At 39.5% G+C, this 22,600-nt stretch overlaps 1 protein-coding gene across 1 annotated transcript in view; it reads left to right on the top strand.

The window, feature by feature from the left end:
- Positions 1-22,600, top strand: part of LOC117507809 (membrane-associated guanylate kinase, WW and PDZ domain-containing protein 1-like) — a 467,280-nt gene that overhangs the window by 314,430 nt on the left and 130,250 nt on the right. The window contains exons 7-8 of the mRNA XM_034167605.1: positions 2,299-2,334; positions 20,890-20,947. Coding sequence (XP_034023496.1) covers positions 2,299-2,334; positions 20,890-20,947 — 94 coding nt within the window. The remainder of the gene's footprint in view (positions 1-2,298; positions 2,335-20,889; positions 20,948-22,600) is intronic.

Here is a 22,600-nt window from a genome sequence, read left to right as displayed (position 1 = left end):
GTGATTTACAAGACATTTCACAGACTTCAGTGTCAAACATCGCATCAAGGTAACTTACGTTCTTTTCAAAGATTGACACATGCATGCACACACATCCTCCTGCAGATGGCATTAAAAGGAAAAGAAAATATTTGTTAGGGAATTCTCCCAGATAAATATGTTATCTTGATTAAAATGAACTGTAATTTTACAAGACGTTGCAAACATAAACAGACATTTTAATGCTTGAATTTCAGTAGAAACTAAATTTTGTCATTTTAGTGAAATGTGGGTGGCTCTCTAGCTTTAACAGAAAAAGAATTTACACACTGGCTCCATGGACATAAGGGCATAGCACACACCACAACAAAACAGTGAAGAGGTTTTAACTTTAGGGCCCCTTCACACAGAACACGATTGAGGCATAATGGTGCACGAAGGAGGAGTCAAATGCCATTTGTGAAAAATCGGAGCCGCCTCAAACACCTCGTACAGCTGTCGCTGCAACCATTCCCGCACACCAGCGGCCGAAAGACAGTGAGTGCCCTGCGTGTACTCATTCAATCCCCCTCTCGGCAGGTGTCAGCCAAATTCCAGGTGCTGCACAGGAACATCCAACACCTCTCAACACCTCTAGAAAAGGCGGGGCTATTCGCACTCCTGGTATAAGAGTAGACAGCAGGCGACCACATTCGGGCCCCCCCCCACACACACACAAATGGCTTGTGGAGTGTGTGTGCTTTTAACTTTTAATTAAATACATACCGTAAATGTTTTTCCCCTGAAGTGTTACACATAAATATTGATGCGCATGTCATCCAGCGCACGTGCACAGTGTCTCTGCTCCACATTGAGAACTTTTTCTAACTTTCATCGCGTGCAGCCAGGATCAGATGGAGTCTGTGGTAAATGAGACGATAATGAGGCGCTGTGACTTTTTCGACTTGTTGCTCCAAGACAGAGAACCGGTTTGGAAGGGTGGGGGAGAAGGCTCTGTTCTGCTAACTGATCTGATGGCGCAAAGTGCCAGAGGGACTTCTTTTCTGTAAAATGAACGGGTAAGACCTTATATTTATACTGTGTGAGAATCTATACCGCATGAGGAGCGCAGCTTTCAGGAAATCAATTAACAGCATCAAGTGACGTATTTTGACTTATGAAAAAGCCTGTAAAAATCAATAAATTAATGTGTGATGGTCATCAATGGTCAGTGAACAGCAGTGAAGGCAACAGGTGTTATTCCATCTGTCATACTGGTCAGGACACTTCCAGGTTTTGGGGTGCACATGTTATGTGCGCAAAATCGTTCCCTTGCCAGAAAATGTTACATCTTAGTAGACATGAGTTCTGTATAGGCCCTGACGGTTGTTGGTGCCTGCGCTCATCATAACATGAAGAGGGTTAGACTTCTCCTGGACAGTACGCATGTCAGACGCAGGCTACTTCCCCAGCCAAGGCTGGTGTCCATTTACAGCTGGGTGGACTGAGACAATGCAGATGACATGTCTAAGGTCACACACAGGTAATATCACTTGGAATCAAACCCAGGTCCAGTATACTTACTAGTAGCACAACTCCATAGTGTATTGAATTAGTGGATACATATCCCCCCCCCCCCCCTAATAATTTACACACCTGTACCAATATGTTGAACACTGAGTTACTGATTATGCATCCACACTAAGTTTACAGTGTTGTATTGATGATACTTGTTTATACAGGTGCAGTCATTCCACTAGTTTCCCTTAGATGTCAGTGTTGGGTCACAGAAAACTACTTGCTGGCCTTGAAAACAGCAGCGCCTTAGTGTTTCTGTCAACTGTTTATCAGCAAGAAGCTCCACTGGCGGGCTTCACAGGAAACTTGACTGCACCACTCATATCACCTGCATCAAATCAATAAAATCTACACCGTGTAACAGCACTCCTCCTTTCACAGTTGGCCTTTATTTTTATTTGTATTTTTTTTTTTTTTTTTTTTTTTGCACAGAGTTGTAAACACACAGACTTAATTTTTTTCTATTCAACCAAAATGATGCACACTTTTGCACAAACAAAATACCATTAAAGATTAAATGAATGCAGTCTGCCAGGTGGACAAAACATTTTGTCAAAACCTCTTTAGTTTATCCAGTTTAAAATCCAAAATTCAGAATTTTAGAAGTGATGTTTTGTTCAGTAAATTGTTTTACACCGTTTGAGATTTTGATTAACTGTTGCCACCTGGTGGGCAAATTTTGAAAATACAATTAATGGAGTCAATGTGCTTTTCTTTTTTCAAATGATGGTGCATGGCTGTGCTGTCGACCTGGCCGAGCAGAAGGAGTACATACAGAGGAGCTTGACAATGACCTTGGTAGGTACCGAACAAAACAATCACAACACCATTACAATGCTATGTTGTCTTGGTTGCTTGCAAATGTTTGTTGCATTTATTTGTTAAATTTTGGAGAAGATAATGAAGACAGTGAAGTTGCTAAAGCACATCTTTGATCTTTCATCTCTTTCATCTCACACACATGGTCACACACACCCCTCAGTTTAAGCAGCAGTCTTATTAGCAGCTCATTGTCACACCAGTAATGCACGTAAGAGTATGAGTGAAAGATTCTACATGGTATCGTCTGTTGTCTTAAAAATTTGTGTTAAATGAAGCATTCTAATTGAGTACAGAGTAGTCATATATTTCTAACACTGGAAAAATGTCATTTGGTTAATCATCTGTAATAACAGCTGTTACCTTCTGTTTTATTTCCTGTCTGCACCACTAAAAAACTCCACAAAGTGTTTTTGTTGACAGTTCCACAAGTAATTGGACAGTGACAGTTTTTGCAGTTTTGTCTCTTGTATACCACTATACTCGGGTTTAAATGAAAGAGTCGAGATGTGTTTGTATTGTCGACTGTCAGCTTTAATTCAAGGGTTTAAACAAAAATATCACAAAGATATCACATGAACTATTGTGGAATTACAGCCATTTGTTTGCACAGTACCTCAATTTTCAGAACTCAAAAGTAGTTGAAACAAGCCTTGTAAGGGTTATTTTAGAAGGGATATTTTAAAATACTTTAATAAAGGTTATTTTAAAATACACATCACTTTTAGACCCACTTTTCTTGAGACATTTCAGAGGATGGATACATGAGCATTTCCAAGTTACAATGTCTTTGGCTTCAGTTATGTCAGTGATTCAGAAGTACAAACAGTATGACACTGTAATGTAAATCTGTCTGGAGGTTGTATGTCTCAAAAAGAACGTGACTGTATAAGATGGGGACAAATTAGGAAACCCACCAAGTAGGGCTGCTACAAACGACTATTTTGATAGTCAACTAGTCAACGATTATTTTTGCGATTAGTCGACTCGTTGGATCATACGTAATTTCCTAGATTAAGCCCTGCAGCATTTTCCGAGAAACGTCAGGGAATGAAAACATGAACATTTCCAAATCAGTGACTATTTCGTAGACTTCATTTACATCAATCGTTCACAAATACAAACAGTGTGGTACTTTATAGTAAATCTGTGTCAGGTAGGCAGTTCTCAAAAACTAAATGGCCATGCTGGAAGGAGACAAGTGAGGGAAGCCACCAAGACACAACTCTGGAAGAATGTTTGGCTTCTGTGAGTGGAGAAACTGGGAATAGTGCAGCATTTTTATTTTCATCTTCATTTTACATATAGTCCCAACTTTTTCTGATTTGTGGTTGTTTCTGTTGCATTTCTAAAATTACAGACCTGCTATAAAGAAAAGTGTGAACATTTTATTGTGTTTTAAAACTTTGTGGAGCAAATGCAAACACCAAACTCTTATAAAGAAGGAAAAAATACACAGACATGTGCAGGAAAACTTTGATATAAACTGAACAGAACAATGCAGGCTAATTTGGCTCCCCATATTTTTTTTGTATAATTAAATCAGAATAAAATAAGAGGTAACTCACTTTGAAATGAATAAAACATATAGCTGCAGCTTATCATAACTTTGAAAAATACCAAAAATCAGCAGCTTGTATTTTTATTCTGACTCCAGTTCGTTTTAGTGTGATGAAGTCATTTTTAAAAGTAATTTTTCTTTCTCCTCATCAGTCACATTTTGTGCTTGAACATTACATTAAGCTTAAGATTGAATAAATACATACCTTTGGAAAATAACAGCTGTTAAAGTTCAGAGTTCTCACCTGCTTTTTGTGATCTGAGCCTCAGAACGTCACTGCACAGCTTCTCCACATCAGGGTTTTATTTTTAACTCTTAATTTTTAACGCGTAATTTTTGCTCATTTCATTTATATATTCTCATTTTTTAAGGATGTTTTAAGGATATTTGACCGTTTATTTCATCTCACGATCTCATAAATTCAGTATGCGACATGGTGTGAACAGGCCAGTGCCATCAGAACTGCGTGGGTAGAGAAAATGTAAAGAGAAGTAAAGGCAGCTCCATGGTTTGGTTTTGTTGTGTGTGTGTTTTTTTAACATGTTCTCTCGGGTTAAAATCCTCTCCCTCCGTTCAGGAATCTCCCTCCCTCCCTTGCTCGCAGTCTGCAGCCAGTTGCGCGCGCTCACACACACACACACACACACACAGAGCTCTGTCGGTAAACTGCGCATTTTAGGCGGCTTTGAACAAGACGGCCACTGTTTTAGTCGGCCGTCTTTCCCAAAATTTGAACGTCCAAATGACGGCAGGACGGCTCGCTGCCTAAAACTATGAATTGAGAGAAAAACAAAGACTTAAATAAAATGAACGACTCTTCGACTAATAAATTAGTTGTTGATTGTTCCAATAGTCGACGTAGTCGTGACTAGTCGACTAGTCGTGGCAGCCCTACCACCAAGGCACCCATGACAACTCTGAAGGAGTTACATGCCTCTGTGGCTATGAATTGAGAAATTGCATAGTTCAAGTTTTGTCTGTTACTTCACCAGTTATACAACTTGATGTTGGAGTGGAACAGAGAAGGATTTTCTGAAACAGCTGTCAGCTACAGTTTGTCAGAAGGCACATGGGAGAGTTGAGCCTTGATCTTGTCTGTATTCTTGTATGAAAGTAGCCTTTGTTCCATCCGTGTTATTGCATGTTTCACAGACAAAACACGAACACAATGTACAGTGTATACAGCTTATGTCATGTTTTTGGAAGAATACCACTCATACATTTCAATGTGTGAATTGCAGTGCCATCAACCAAACACAGCATGGATTCAGCATGCGTGTGCATACTTTACGTTGCATCTTGGCTACGGTTCATCGTATGTGCATGCATATAAATGTGTCATGACAACACAAATTGAAGAAACTATCAGTATTGAGAAATAACAATTTACAAAATTTCACTGAAATTTTTGTATCATTTGTAGTCTACGCTCATGTGCACTCCTATTCAACCCAAAGGTTTTATCTCACCTTTTGCAGCACCCTGAGAGTTTATGCCAGCCTCACAGCAGGTGGCACGTTCCTGCAGAACAGTGTCCTGGCACACTGTATAGGAAGTATAAAAAATGAAAGCAACCTGGTACATGTTCTTCCTGTAATTTCTGAGGAAGTCTCTTAACGAGTGGGTCCACCTTCTCCTTTTCCTTCTCTGCACCAAGCATAGCTCTTTATTAATAGAGTATGCGCTTACGTTGCATTTGTTTAACTTGCAGTAGCGTAAATAGATGGCAGAAGCAAAGTATGTCGTATGGCCAGCTTAAAGACTCATTAGTAAAAGCCATAGTAGATAAACCTCTAATTCTATGCTTTGTAAAAAAAAAAAAAATTACACTCACTGAAATTCGTGTGTGTATCTATCAATTTATATAGATAGGTAGATAGATGTATGTATGTATGTATGTTAGTATTTCACAAATAATGTCAAATATCTGTAATCATATATTACCAAAAACTATATGGCAAATATGCATAACAAGAAAGACCCAGTATAGCTTCAGAAATCAACTGTAGTCTGTCAGTTTTCTTTTTAAGAAAGCCCTTGTCTATGCCACTCCACTCTGAAGTTGTAAAACTGGAGATGCAACAGACAAAATGTTGTAACTTCTTCAGAGTTATAAGTGTGTTTTGGTGGCTTCCCTCACTGGTCTCTGTCTTGCATGCTTATTCAGTTTTTGAGAACTGCCTACACCAGATTTAGTACATATGTAAACACTGGAAGTCCAAGATCTGTTCAGTGACTTGGAAATGTTGATATATTGTATTGATGATAGAAATATTGATCTGACTTGTGAAAAGAAAACTGGCTGTATGATTGATGATTTGTTTTAAAAATCATCTTCATATTTCATATCTCCTCTTACTTATGGGCTCTGAAAATAGAGGCACTGTGTGTATCAATGCCCTTAATTTCCAAATGGCTAACATGATATTTTTAAACCTCTTTTATGAAAGCTGAAACTCTACACTGTAAGCACATCTTGAGCATTTCATTTCATCTCCATGGTGACGGTAATACAGAGGCAAAATTAGAAAGTGTCATTCTCCAACTACTTTATCAATCAATAAAACCAGCACGCATTATCTGCTGACACCAAACAACTGTCACACAATATTCGTGACTGACTTAGAGTGAAAGCTGATTTTTATCAACCAAAAACCCAAATATTTGGTTAAGGATTGGTGAAATGTCACTACATTTTGTACTTGATCAGCTGGTCAGGAACTGGACTGAGGTGTGATGATTTTTGTCGATTGAATGCTTTGGTCATGCAATTTAAAACAGAAAAAGTCAAGACTGGCATCTGTAATCTTATTTTGAAGGTCTTCTAATTGTTACTTAATAACTGGGTCATTTATTCATTCGTTTTCTATACCTGCTTATTTCAATTAAGGGTCACAGGGAGCTGGGCCCTATTTCAGCGGTGACTGGGCAGCAGGGTACACCCTCAACATGCCGCCACTCTGTCGCAGGGTTACATATAGACAAACGTACACAGTCACACCTATGGTCAATATAAAGCTTCCACACTCAAAAGAATAACTTGCTCAGTGAACATAAAAAAATTATTAATTACTTTTTATTATTAACATGTACAAGGGTTAAAAACATCCTCGACAGATGTTTTTATCCAAATGCATCCCTTGTTATGAGCTAAATTAAGCCCCAAATAGCACAGTTTAGACGTCTGTGACAGAAGTCTATATCTGGACTCTGAAACATGCCCAATGAGCCAGTCTGAACTGTGGAAGAAGCACCAGCAGTCTAGGGACAAATGACAGACACAGGTGAATTAAAAGCAAGAGGAACCATTTGAAATCAGGTCCGTTTCATTTAATCAAAGCAATTCAGATACAGTTGTGCTCAAACGTTTACATACTCTCGCAGAGTTTTTGTTTTTTGGCCATTTTTCATATAATATGAAATATTTCCACCCAAGTAAAATGCATTAACCTAGCCAGAAACAATTTTGCTGAGTGACCTAAGTGTAAATTTGTTGGGTCAACATGATGAATTTGCGTTACTGTTACCTAATTACCATGGTTTAGGCCAACTAGATTTGAAAAGGTAAATATAGACCTAAATGTAAATTTATTGGGTCAACATGATGAATTTGCGTTACTGTTACTCAATTACTATGGTTTAGGCCAACTACATTTGTAAGGGTAAATGTAACCAAAATAAAAATAACTCCCTTCAGCTTCTCCCTTATTTGTGCTCGGGGTCACCATAGCAAATCTGAAGTGGATCTGCATGTTGAATTGACACAATTTTTACACCAGATGCCCTTTCTGACACAACTCCACATTACATGGAGAAATGCGGCAGGGGTGGGGTTTGAACCGGGAGGGGTGGGGTTTGAACCGGGAACCTTTTGTACTGAAACCAAGTGCACTAACCATGTTGCCACCACCCCTGCCCTGTAAGTAGTTACAACTACTTTTAAAATAGTACAGTTACATGTCAACTTTGCTGGAGTAACTCGTACACAAACTGCGCCACGCTGTTGATGCTAAATTTTGAACTTCTTGAAATTAGCACCACGCTCAGAGAGGAGCCTCGTGAACTGAAGATAATGCCTCTAAGAGTCACTCAGAGCCACGAAACTCCCACGATAGTTGAAGAAACCCTCTCGTAGCAAAGAAAACATGCTGCATGGGTCATTATTCATCCTTCATTATTCGGTGGGACCCAGGGTTAAATTTCATGCACCTCTTTCAGACATGCACTGCAAGCCATGGCGATTGCTTATCAAGACCATTTATCTGGAGGGCTTGTATATGGAAAAGTAAAGATCTGAATCAACCTGCCAGCTCCCTCATACAAAGTCTGTGTAATGTCTGACTGAGCGTATGTGAGAATAATGCAGGTCATTATCTGGTGTACTTACAGTGAGTCAGTGAGCATGTAGATGACAGTGTATTTCTGTCCCAGTGAAACATGTTTGCATTTTCAAGTTAAGCAACCTAGAAATACCAGAGTTGCGAGAATCAGGTCCGGTAATTGTCTGGAGTTCAAATTAAAAAAATTTTTTCTTTTCATTTCTTTTCTTTTTTTTTTTCTTATAAAGATACATAACATTAGTATTCTTCACTATAAATACTAATATCTATTGTTGTGTCAACTGGTGACATTTGTTAGCTTGCTTGAGAGATGATAGTCGACTGTATAATGAGAAGAGAAAATGTTAAATCATTGCAAAAAAAAATCTATTTTAAAGGTGCTATAAATGTTTTTACTGCCACTAGATGTCACACTAATGCCACATTTTAGGATGAAAACAAAGCTTCCCCCATTAGTCACTCACCCACCCATTCCTCTTCACATTGAGCAGAAGGAACGCTAGTTGGAGCCTTTTAATATGACTGATGGTTCTCTGTGTGTGGAAAAGCTAGACATATGGGAATTGTAGTCCTGACCACATTCTTGGTCAGAGGTATTTTTATTTGCTAAAAGTGATTTTTTTTTTTTAAGGAATTTCTGGAAAATAGTGAGTTTCTCTCTCTCTCTCTCTCTCTCTCTCTCTCTCTCTCTCTCTCTCTCTCTCTCTCTCTCTCTCTCTCTCTCTCTCTCTCTCTCTCTCTCTCATGGAATAAACTTGCACACGCTGTCAGCCCACAGATGTACAGGAGACAGAAAAGCTCACAGAACAGAGGGAGTGTTGCTTCATTCTTTGCAGAGAATACGGGTTAAGCCACTAAATCTTTACTTAGAAAATAGTTATTGGCTGCCATATGAATGTTTAAAATGCAATGTAGCGTACCTATAAGCATTTTAACAGCTGCCATATTACAATCATCTGATCAGAGGAGTTGCTTTTTCACAAGATGGCTTTGGCTGAATGAGCATGCTGAATACGTATCGAACAGCGCAGTTCAGTACAGTTGTGAGAAGAAGAGCAGTGACTTCATTTCTGTGAAGGCTAAATTCAAACATTTTATAAACACAAGGACACAATATGCACATATTCAGCTTCAAGCTTATTCAAGAGAAATCAGTGTCAGCAGTGTATGAAAAGAATGAGATGCAGACAGTTAAGCATGATGTCACTGTTTACTACCTTGTGATTTCACAGTATGTTGTGGAAGGTGGAGTGAGGCAGCAGATAACGAGGGCCAGGGGAACCCGCCTCCTGATGACTGACAGATTTCTTTTGCATTAACCATTTCCTCTGTGCTTCCAGTTACTGAATTGTGCATTGTTACAATGGTTGCTCTCACCCTCGCTGTACCTTCTCTCATCTTTCACACACACTTGACAAACACACACAGGTGCACCTCACGCGAGTGGAAATAATGCAGCATGAAATCAACTGGGTGATTAAAATTTTGCATGAGGCGAAGCAAAAGGGCATTCCATTTAAGGTTGCAGTTCAGAATGTCTGGAGGACAATTTATTGTGCATTTTTAAGTGCACACAGTGCAGTGGCACTAATTCTGTGACCTTGCAGTTATATATTTTTTTAATTAATTAATGCATTTATTTATTGGTCTTGGCTGCATTTAGGAACTAATGCAAATATATGAAGTACTGGTCAAAATACATAGCTGTGGTACAATTTTGATTAAAAAAAAATTGTTAGGGGTGTTTTTGTGTGTGTGCGGTGGGGGGGGGGTTGGAACATCTATGCATCAGAAAATATAATCAGATTTGAAATATCCAAACACAACACCTATTGAAAGAAAAATCAAGACATTTAATTTTTTCATAATCTAGCATTGAGTTATTAATCTACAAACTTCATCTAAAAAGATTTCTTTACAGTTGTATCACCCGCTACACTATGACGGACAACTGCCATTGATAACAATAAGAAGATTACTTTAAAATCTCTTGAAATGCAACCCTAATTTCTTTTAAATTGAAGAAACTACACTGAACAAAAATATAAATGCAACACTTTTTGTTTTTACTCCCATTTTTCATGATCTGATCTCAAAGATCTGAAACATTTTCTGTAGACACAAAAGACCTATTTCTCTTAAATATTGTTGCCAAATCTGTCTAAATCTGTGTTCGTGAGCACTTCTCCTTTGCCGAGATAATTCATCCCACCTCACAGCTGTGGCATATCAAGATGCTGATTAGACAGCATGATTATTGCACAGGTGTGCCTTAGGCTGGTCATAATATAAGGCCACTCTAAAATGTTCAGTTTTATCACACAGCACAATGCCACAGATGTTGCACGTTTTGAGGGAGCATGCAGTTGGCATGCTGACTGCAGCAATGTCCACCAGAGCTGCAGCTGGCTGTCTGCTGTAACTGTTTGGTTTACATAGATTCTAAGCTCAGCTGTGACTCACCAATCAGCTGACTGGACCATTTAATGATCTGACACAGTCTGTTCCTGTCCTTCAGTGTCAGACTGCCAAACCATGCCACCATGGTTTGGCCAATGTGGAAGTAGGACCGCTTCCTGAGGCAGAACAAGCACTGGTGCCCCTTCATTCACACTGCCTCACAGTTTGCCTCACACTTCAGTGAATTATCAATGATAGTCCCAAGGTATTTATAGGTTTGCACAATTTCGACTGGTTGACTATTAATTATTGTCTTGTCAGGTGTGCTGGCATGCTTCCTAATCTCAGTGACCATATCTTTGGTTTTTAATATATTGAGCTGAAGATATGAGTCGTCACACCATTTAACAGAGTGGTCAACTATAGGGCCGTGGCTGCTCTCATTCTCCTGCAGCAGACTGACATTCACTGTGTCCAATCACCTGTGCAATAATCATGCTGTCTAATCAGCATTTTGATATGATACACCTGTGAGGTCGAATGGATTATCTCGACAAAGGAGAAGTCCTCACTAACACACATTTAGACAGATTTGACAACAATATTTGAAAGAAATAGGTCTTTTATTTATATAGAAAATGTTTTAGATCTTTGAGTTCAGCTTGTGTTGCTGTTTTATTTTTGTTCAGTGTACTTACAATAAAAGTAGTTTTAAGCCCCTATGTTGTTTTTTTTTTCACAATATTAAAAGTGGTGACACTTTAAAGTATTTGTAAATAGAATCTATTTAGCAGCATTTGTTGTTTTAAAAAGATTTTATGGACGGCATATTTGTCAGAAAACATTTTGTCAAAATTTACAGTAGCACAAACAGACCCCCACTTTAAATGCTTCTAAATGTTTAAATGCAAAGTTCTGTAGGTGTTTATGAAAATGTAATTACGACATCAGCTTGAAACTGATGTCTTGCTCTAAATTATTGCACTTCAAGCTACAGCTACCAGTGGATGACAGACATTATGACAAACTTTAGCCTGCAGCGTTTAATAATGTACATCACATGCAGACAATTTAAACAACTCCATCCTCCTCTTTATTGCACCCAGCATTGACTCCACTCCAACTAACAGCCCACCTCATTAGAAAGCAGAGTGATGCTCTCCAAGTTTGATGATTGTAATTATAGTCTACTAGCACAGAGGGTGAGGTGTAATTGGCTGAGGGTAACAATATGTAAAACTGATACATCACAGAAGAGGATTATGGGACAGTTTGTGTTTGTAGCCAATTATCCCCCTCTGACATTTTCTGTGTGGAGACCAGCCAGTAATCAGTGCTGCTGTGGTCACACTATAGAATTGAATTAGAATTAGATGGCTTTAATGGTATTAGTTTGTTTATTACAAACATTATCAAGTGGTCAGTGCACTTGCTTTTAAGATGGAAGGTTCCCTGTTCAAGACCATCTGTGCCCATTCTCAATGTAATGTGGCATGGAATGGCATCCAGTGTAAAATTTGTGCCAAATCAACGTGCAGATTTGTATTAGAGAAGCTGAAAGAATAATGATTACACAGATACAGAATGATTGTACCATCATGCTGTTTAAGTGAGCCAAGTTATGTTCGTGTGGATTACAGATTCAACTGTGCTTTTCTGTAAAAGTGTTTGTATATACATGGGTGCATGAATACATGAGTATGTCCCTGTTGGCATCCATGTGGGCAAACGTCTGGGGCTAAGTAATTGTTTACTATCCAGCTGGAAGGTTTTCAGGCACATTAAGGAGATGAATGAAAAGGCAGGCTCCAAAAGTAAATCAGTTCCCTTGGAGGTCCATATTAAAATGTCCAACTTGTCCAGCAGGTGTCCAGAAATAAATGTGTTTACAGCTTGGTAAAAAAAAAAAAAAAAATGGTTTTGATCACTGTAAATAGTTTCCCCATTCATAATGTCTTTACAGGGGGGGTGGGGGGGAGGGTGTTTAAGTCTTCAGTGTAAGCAGTTTTAAGCCATAGTTATGAATGATTAGGGGCGTGTTCACTTTGAGTGACAGCTGTATGCCAGAGTCAGGGCTCCACTAACAGAGGCTGCTGGGAACTCAGTTGACTCAGTCAAGTTGACTGTTTGTAATTTGTGAGCATTTTGTTACAAATATCTGAGGTAATGTGGCTTTCTGTGTGGTGAATTGTACTAATTCATCATCAGAGAAGTCAGTGCAGCTGTATTTCTGCAAGTTAAATTTTAGTATTTAATTTGTATTTTAGCACTAATTAGCAGGTACCTTAATGACAGTAAGTCCACTGATTAGGGGTGTCGTGATCTGTTTTTTTGTTGTTGTTGTTGTTGTTTTTGTCTTTGTTTTTGTATATGTTGGCCCTGCAAAGGATTGGTGGCCTGTCCAGGGTGCACCTCACTTTTCGCTCAATGACTGCTGGGATAGTCTCTAGCCTATTCCAGCAGTCACGATCGAGGAGGATTTTCTTTCACCAAAACATTAATTCTAGGCTTGCATCTCAGATGTATCTTCTGGCAAATTTTTGCTGAACTTTCGGGTCTTCTTTTTAAGAAAATACTCTTCTATACCACTTCATCATGAAACTGTATAACTGGGGATAAAAACTACAAAACATGCACTGTGCACAATTTCTCACAATCACAGCCACATAAGCTTATTACTACTTCTGGGTTGTCTGGGTGTCTTCGTGGCTTTCCTCACTCTTTTACTTCTTGCACAATCAGTTTTTGAGAACTGTCTATGCAGATTTACTATAGAGTGCCATACTGTTTGTGCCATATTGTTTGTCCAACACATATTCAGTGACTTGGAAATGTTCATGTATCCATCCCCTGACTTGTCTGAAGAAAACGGGCAATAAAACGGATTATTTACAGGTATTATACCAAAGGGGCTCATTACTTATGCAACCCATCATCTTGGCTTTTATATTATTAATTTCTTTGCTTTGAGTTTAAGGAAGATCATTTTAGAATTTTTTAGATTGAGAAGCCTGATTTACTTTTTGTAGTTGAAATGGGATAAATAAATTAAAATGTGTGAAATACCAAGGGGCAGAATACTTTTGCAAGGCGCTGTATAGACAGACAAACACTTTTACACGCTCACTCACACATACAATCAATCCAGGGTCACGAGTTCACCTAACCTACCTGTCTTTGGAAGTAAGCGGAAACCAGAGCACCTGGATTGAACCCACGCAAACACAGGGAGATTATGCAAACGCTACACAGAAAGGACCAGTTCGGAAGCAACGAGACCTGAGATGTTCTCGCTGGAAGGCAACATTGCGACTCACGAAGCCCCTGTGTTGCCCTGATTTTTGTATTTTGTCATGTAGATTTTTTGCAGATTTGCAGTCTTAAAATGAGGGCACTCAAGTAATGATTGAACAGTGTTTTAGTTGTTAAAATGTATTTTTATTGTTGTTGTTATTATTACTTTTATTATTAGTAGTAGTAGTAGTAGCATAAAAATGCCTCTAACATGTAATTGAAAAGTAGACCTTTAAGTAGCATGAGGGTGCATTTCTCACCCCTTGTACCCTGGATATGTGCCTGCACAGTCTCTGAGGAGGATGAAAACAGACACAATAAAAACTAATTTATTTATATGGTAAGTGCTCTCTGATTGATCATTAAGAAGGGAATGTCACTTGCGCCATCCATCAGCAACAGACATGGTGTCTGTTTGAAGCACAGGAGAGCGGTATATGTTTTTAAAACTGGCATGGCGAATGTTCTGACTGTTATCGCTGCTTCATGGTGCTATAACACAGTGAGATTGATGCACACTGTAAATGATCTGTGTGAATGAAATAGGCTTGTTGTATATTGAAGGCGAAGAACGGTGTAATGTACTTTTAAAAATGTGTGCCATGACTCTGTGGTGAACTCAGCAGTCTGTGTACCCCACTAGCACAATACATACAATTGTCCTCAAGTGTTTACATACCCTGGCAGAATTTTTTTTTTTTTGGCCATTTTTCAGAGAATATGAATGATACAACATTTTTTCACTCATGGTTAGTGTAACTACCTAGTAGTATAGTGTAAGGTAGTTGTGGAGTGTAAGGTGTAGTGTAGTGTTAGGTAGTTGTGTGAAGCCATTTATTGTCAAACAACTGCATATACGCTTTTAAATCATAATGGCAACAGAAACTACCCAAATGACCCTGATCAAAAGTTTACAAACCCCAGTTCTTAATACTGTGTATTGCCCCAATTCACATCAGTGACAACTTGTACTCTTTTGTGGTAGTTGTGGAAGAGGTTGTTTATTTTCCCTGATGGTAAAACTACCCGTTCTTCTTGGCAAAAAGCCTCCAGTTCCTGTAAATTCCTGGGCTGTTGGACATGAACTGCATGTTTGAGATCTCCCCAGAGTGGCTCAGTGATATTGAGGTGAGGAGACTGAGATGTCCACTCCAGAACCTTCACTTTATTCTGCTGTAGTCAATGACAGGTCAACTTGGCCTTGTGTTTTGAATCGTTGTCATGTTGGAACGTCCACGTCCGTCCCATGTGCAGCTTCTGGGCTGATGCGTGCAAATTTTCCTCCAGTATTTTCTGATAACATGCTGCTTTTATACTGCCATCAAGTTTGAACAAAGTTCCACTTGGTCTCATTAATCCAAATGACTTTGCTGTCTGTGCTGTTTGGCATGTTGTAGGTGGTATAATTTGTGACATTTGTGTAGTAATGGCTTTCTTCTGGTGACTCGACCATGCAGCCCATTTTTCAAGAAAGTGCCTTCTCATTGTGCATCTTGAAACAGCCACGCCACTTTTTTTCCAGAGAGTCCTGTATTGCAGCTGAAGTTATTCATGGGTTTTTCTTTGCATCCCGAAGAATTTTCCTGGTAGTTGTTGCTGAAATTTTTGTTGGCCTACCTGTTTGATTCCAACAGAATTGCTCATATTCCACTTCCTAATTATAGTTTGATACAGTTCAATTACCTTTTCTTTGACAATTCTTTTGCTTTCTCTATGACTCAGAAACCAGAAACGTCAGTACAGCACTGGATGAAATATGAAAGGGTCTGTCAGGAGCCCAGAAACTCTCTGACCTTTTATACACACACACACACACACACACACACATGCACATGCACTGATTACAAGCAAACAGATCACAGGTGAGGATGGTTACATTTTGTAGCCATTCAGACCTGTTTGTGTCGACCTGTGTCCACGTTATCAGGCCAAAATCGCCAGGGTATGAAAATTTTTGATCAGGGTCATTAGGTTAGTTTCTGTTGTCATTATCATTTAAAAGAGTAAACATAGTTGTTTGAGAATAAATGGCTTCACACAACCACCAACCATGAGTGAAAAAAAGTTTTTGTGTTATCATTCATATTGTTTGAAAAATGGCCAAAAAAAAAAATCTAAAAATTCCACCAGGTTATGTCAATGTTTGAGCACAACTGTATGAAAAGAAGTGAGAGGAAATGCACATTGATTTGATGACTCGGCTTTAATTTTTCCGATATGATCAATTAAAATAAAAAACCTGCATTGTTCAGGACAGATTCCAATTGTTTTGATTGGACCAGGTCCATCTTCCTCATGGTACAACTGTTACTAATGCAATATACTGGTCATACCCATGCCTACACCCAAGCCATCCATTATGAAAACAACTGCCCAGTCCACAAAATATCATACAGTAAGAAACCGCAGTCTAATTTGAACCCCTGCATGATATCGCAGGATTTGACCACTTCCAGGGAACAGCCTGCACAAACACAGCATCACTTCAAATAGAAAAACGGTGTACTGTTTTGTTTTCGGTTGCAATCACCGAAGCAGTCCTGAAAAGTGCAGGGTTTTTGTTGCTTCTCAGTGGAGAAGGGAAGATGAGGCAAATGGGAGAGGTTGTGCCAGTAGGTTTTAGCCTACACACTTTGACAGAGTAGCTGCGTTCTCTCGCCTGCACAACCGCCTCGACATGTTTGAGCTCTGGTTCATAAACAAACTGCAACACATGTCCGCTTTTTACTGCATTTTCACTTTGTTTGCAGTGTAATTCGCCCAAAAACTCAGAAAATGTGCCATTTTTCTGATCGGGACAGACAAGGGCTGTCCCAGAAGAAGAATTATGCCCTTTCATTTAACCCCATTAGCACCCACCCTCAAAATAGACTACGGTACCCAGTTAAACTCCTGATCCAAAGTTAGCCCGTGAGCCTTACCTTTGCTTCTCTTGTTTGGCAACTGTGAGATGGGGCGTGTTCAGGCTTCCTTGGTACCTGCCCAGTTCATGCTGGTCTTGACCACACTGCACCCCTTTGCACATTGATGGGGTGGCTGGAGGTTAGGTGGAGTTAGGCGTAATCGGGCATTGCTAAGAAAGTTCCATTTGGAGCCACCGCATTTGAGCTTAAACCCGCTCTTCATAAAATCTATTGGTGACATCTTCGAGTATTTCATATATACAGGGATGAGAATTTTCCGCTGATCTGCAGATTTCAGAGTTTTTCTGGGTTTCTGGGCCATTTCTGAGTTCAGGGTAAATCCGTTGAGAAAATTTTTTTGGGGGGGGGGTGCGAGTCATCGGTGCGAGTTAAATGTTCCCTCATATGCATGGGAACCATAACACTGCTGAAACTTTTTCTGAAAATGTGACTGTGTGGAGAAAAATAACACAAATGAACCCTTGTTCTTCTTTTGGGGCGTATAACGGTATCCGGCATCCTTATTGTTACATTACTGCCACCTGCTGCATCAGTCCGTTATAGGAGTACTAAATCCTGTTGATGAGTCCAGTATCTTCCAAGTATTTAAAAAGCTAACACTTCCCCTCTCACTTGACCTGATGACTAAAATACAGAAACTTCTTTCAGGCCCTACAATTGAATTCCATCAGTTTTTACTCTTTAATAGATAAACCATTCAAAAAATTACAAAATATATTTTGCCTGCATGCTGAAATTGGCCTGCATCAATTTTATTTTTATTTTTTATTTTAGTGAATTTCATAGACTGCAGTACAGCTGGTGCACAAGATATGTGCTTTTTAATGTTACTATGCTGTATGTGCCTGTGGGGTTTTCAGATTTTCAGGTTTTAATCTCTTTAAATCATGTACACATACAACCCCTGGCAAAAATTATGGAATCACCGGCCTCGGAGGATGTTCATTCAGTTGTTTAATTTTGTAAAAAAAAAAGCAGATCACAGACATGTCACAAAACTAAAGTCATTTCAAATGGCAACTTTCTGGCTTTAAGAAACACTATAAGAAATCAGGAAAAAAAATTGTGGCAGTCAGTAACGGTTACTTTTTTAGACCAAGCAGAGGGAAAAAAATATGGAATCACTCAATTCTGAGGAAAAATTATGGAATCATGAAAAACAAAAGAACGCTCCAACACATCACTAGTATTTTGTTGCACCACCTCTGGCTTTTATAACAGCTTGCAGTCTCTGAGGCATGGACTTAATGAGTGACAAACAGTACTCTTCATCAATCTGGCTCCAACTTTCTCTGATTGCTGTTGCCAGATCAGCTTTGCAGGTTGGAGCCTTGTCATGGACCATTTTCTTCAACTTCCACCAAAGATTTTCAATTGGGTTAAGATCCGGACTATTTGCAGGCCATGACATTGACCCTGTGTGTCTTTTTGCAAGGAATTTTTTCACAGTTTTTGCTCTATGGCAAGATGCGTTATCATCTTGAAAAATGATTTCATAATCCCCAAACATCCTTTCAATTGATGGGATAAGAAAAGTGTCCAAAATATCAACGTAAACTTGTGCATTTATTGATGATGTAATGACAACCATCTCCCTAGTGCCTTTACCTGACATGCAGCCCCATATCATCAATGACTGTGGACATTTACATGTTCTCTTCAGGCAGTCATCTTTATAAATCTCATTGGAACGGCACCAAACAAAAATTCCAGCATCATCACCTTGCCCAGTGCAGATTCAAGATTCATCACTGAATATGACTTTCATCCAGTCATCCACAGTCCACGATTGCTTTTCCTTAGCCCATTGTAACCTTGTTTTTTTCTGTTTAGGTGTTAATGATGGCTTTTGTTTAGCTTTTCTGTATGTAAATCCCATTTCCTTTAGGCGGTTTCTTACAGTTCGGTCAGACGTTGACTCCAGTTTCCTCCCATTCGTTCCTCATTTGTTTTGTTGTGCATTTTCGATTTTTGAGACATATTGCTTTAAGTTTTCTGTCTTGATGCTTTGACGTCTTCCTTGGTCTACCAGTATGTTTGCCTTTAACAACCTTCCCATGTTGTTTGTATTTGGTCCAGAGTTTAGACACAGCTGACTGTGAACAACCAACATCTTTTGCAACATTGCGTGATGATTTACCCTCTTTTAAGAGTTTGATAATCCTCTCCTTTGTTTCAATTGACATCTCTCGTGTTAGAGCCATGATTCATGTCAGTCCACTTGGTGCAACAGCTCTCCAAGGTGTGATCACTCCTTTTTAGATGCAGACTAACGAGCAGATCTGATTTGATGCAGGTGTTAGTTTTGGGGATGAAAATTTACAGGGTGATTCCATAATTTATTCCTCAGAATTGAGTGAGTCCATATTTTTTTCCCCTCTGCTTGGTCTACAATAGTAACCGTTACTGACTGCCACAATTTTTTTTCTTGATTTCTTATAGTGTTTCTTAAAGCCAGAAAGTTGCCATTTGAAATTACTTTAGTTTTGTGTCATGTCTGTGATCTGCTTTTTTTCTACAAAATTAAACAACTGAATGAACATCCTCCGAGGCCGGTGATTCCATAATTTTTGCCAGGGGTTGTACTTGCATGAAGTTTCAGTATATTTCAGAGCTCATTGCAAGTTAAGGAAAGACACTTAAAGAATAGTTTTGGCAAGTTCAGTGATATCTGTCCAATGCTATGGTATTTATAGTAAGTACATATGCTATAGCACTGGCCAAGTATCACTGAAAGAAAGTCTACATAGACAAATTATTTTATTACAGGCAGGTTTCCATATACCCCAACATAAAAAAAATATAAAATGTAAATTCATGAAATTAGGTCTCTCTAGTGGCTCAGAAATGCATCTAAAATGCTCAAAACCTGTGGGCCCACACCAAGGGTGCTGCCCCTGAACCCTGCTGGGGGCCTATACGGCGACCCCTGGGCCCCCGCTGATTAGTCATACCCCATTTGGTGTTTCGCAGTTGTGAATCTCGCGCCATCTGGCGGTCCGTGACTCATGTGAGAGGTTGGTTTCAGCCGGGTTCCAGTGTCAGGAGCTCAACACTCACAGTATAAACACTTCTCGTGAAGAACGAACAATAAGACAACATCGGGGCACAGCAGAAGTCCATCACAGGTGCTACACCTCCTCTAGATAACCCTCTCAACTTGGGAGACTGTATAATCATCATAATCCCCCCCGTGAACTTTGCGATTGTTTACATGCGCTGTGAGACAGTAGAACTCTGCTGGCACCGCGGTGCATTCTGGTAAGCGCAGGGGTGTTATGGGAAATGCTGAAACACCGAATGAAGCAAAATCCAGCACAGGTGAAGTCAGGCCCGTGGTATTGAGAAAAAGCAAAGCTGTAATTTAAGTCCATCAGCAATTGCACTTCAGCTTCACCTCCAATATGTCTTATCAAGGATATTTCAGTCATTCAGCCAGTTATGTAATTCTAGATGTGCTGCTTCACATTGTCTGGTATATACTGTATGTCACAGATGGCGTGACCAAAAAAGGACAAAAAAATCATGTGTTGATTAGACAATATGTATGCAAATTTCTCCCTGCACTTATGCACTGTCAGAATTATCTGAAGTGTTTACACTCCTGCTCCACATTTCTCTTCTTTTTCAAACCAAATATTACGGTTTATATTCTTTAGCTAGTCCACAGCTTTTCTTATTGTTCTATCCCGCTTTCCTTCCCTCCTTCATAGCTCTGTCTTCATCACTTCCAACACCTCCTCCTGTCCCTCTACCCCTTTGTGCCTGGGAGGTTTTGCTCTGTTCTTATCTTGATGTGTGGATGTGTCAGTAGTGTGAGGAGACAGGGGGACAGCGTGACTGTGAAGTTGTGAGTCACTGTGGCCCTGGAGACTGACTGACAGGCAAGGCACAAAAGAGTTTGAAAAGGTCTCTGCTGGTCGTACCTCTAATGGCTCAGCACGTCCTCCAGCGACTTCACAACTTTCACTTTGCTGTGGCTGTCTCACTGTTTTTACTTTTTTCTTCTTTTTAGAACTTCCTCCAGGATGGGAGAAAATAGATGATCCAGTCTACGGGGTCTACTATGTTGAGTAAGTGACATTCACCTACAAGCTTCCAACCTAACACATGGACCCCAGACCTGAGACAAAAACGCTGCAAGTGCCATATAATATGATGTTAAATTATAACTCTTAAGAATGTTCCTGTGTGTCAGCCGGTGTGTCCACTGCGGGCTTACATGATTTTTATTTATTTATCTATTTCTACAGTTATGTCAAAAAGTCACTTTGAGATGACTCACCTTTAAAGAAATCAGTCAAAACCACAGGAGAAGGGAGTCCTTTCTAGTCAGTGATGATCTTTGGTCATCAAAAATAATGCTGATGACAGACGGCTCATACAACACAAGCAAATAGAAATGGCATCAGGTTGCAACTCAGCTGCAACAATATATGCAACAATAACACGTATGTTACAGCTTCCATTTGTGTGAAAGAACAAGAAAGATTGAATTGATGGGGTTGTTGACTAAATTCACCTTTTTAACTTGGAAACAGAAGATGTCCGGACATGCTTTATGAAGTTAAAGTTATTGTATCTTAGAATATCCTCTTTTTCTAATTTGGCTATCAGTCATTCATGATGTTTAGAAAGCCATGGCTGGATTCACACATGTGAAAGACTGTGAATGTCAAACACTGTCTCACTTTATTCAACTGTCTAAATAACAGTGCAGCAGGAACTCCATCTCTTAATGGGGTTGCAATCTGAATAATTTATTTCATATTATACCCAAAACACACCCATGACAAATTTGATGATTAAGTACAGTCTATTTGCACTTTCCACCCTTCTTTGCACTTGGATTTAGTGCCATCTAAATAGCACTTAGAGTTGTATTTGCATTCTGTGCTATAGACTGTGCAGGATAGATTATCATGGTTACATGATTATATATAGAAGTGGACAGAATATTGCACACAAAGGATTTTTTTTCTTGCACATATCCACAGATTTTGAGCCAATAAGTCTCTACTTGACTAGACAAAGGGACAGAGGTGGAAAGGAGGTGCAGCAGGTTAGGATGGTAACAGATGCAGATGGTAATGTGCTAGCAAGTGAGGAGGGTGTGTTGAGAATGTGGAGGGAATGTTTTGAGGAGCTGATGAATGAAAAAAATGAGAGAGAAAAGGCTGGATGATGTGGTGAGAGTAAGTCAGGAAGTACCAGAGATTAGTAAGGAAGAAGTGAGGGCAGCTATGAAGAGGATGAAGAGTGGAAAGGCAGTTGGTCCAGATGGCATTCCAGTGGAGGCATAGAAACATCTAGGAGAGATGGCAGTGGAGTTTGTAACCAGGTTGAATGAAAGTCAGTAGGAGCAAGACTGAGTACAGGTGTGTAAATAAGAGGGAGCCCAGTGGAATAGTGCGGTTATAAGGAGTAGAGGTGGTGAAAATAGATGAGTTTAAATGCTTGGAGTCAAGTGTCTAAAGTGATGGAGAGTGTGGTAGAGAGGTGAAGAAGAGAGTGCAGGGAGGGTGGAATGGGTGGAGAAAGGTGGCAGGAGTAATTTGTGACCAAAGAATTTCAGCAAGAGTGAAGGGGAAAGTTTACGAGACAGTAGTGAGACCAGCTATGTTGCACGGCTTAGAGACGGCGACACTAACAAAAATACTGGAGGCAGAGCTGAAGATGTTGATTCTCTTTGGGAGTGATGAGAATGAACAAGATTAGGAATGAAC

This window comes from Thalassophryne amazonica, chromosome 3 (assembly GCF_902500255.1).
Source record: "Thalassophryne amazonica chromosome 3, fThaAma1.1, whole genome shotgun sequence".
NCBI lineage: Eukaryota > Metazoa > Chordata > Actinopteri > Batrachoidiformes > Batrachoididae > Thalassophryne > Thalassophryne amazonica.
This window is presented reverse-complemented; position numbering and strand designations above follow the sequence as displayed.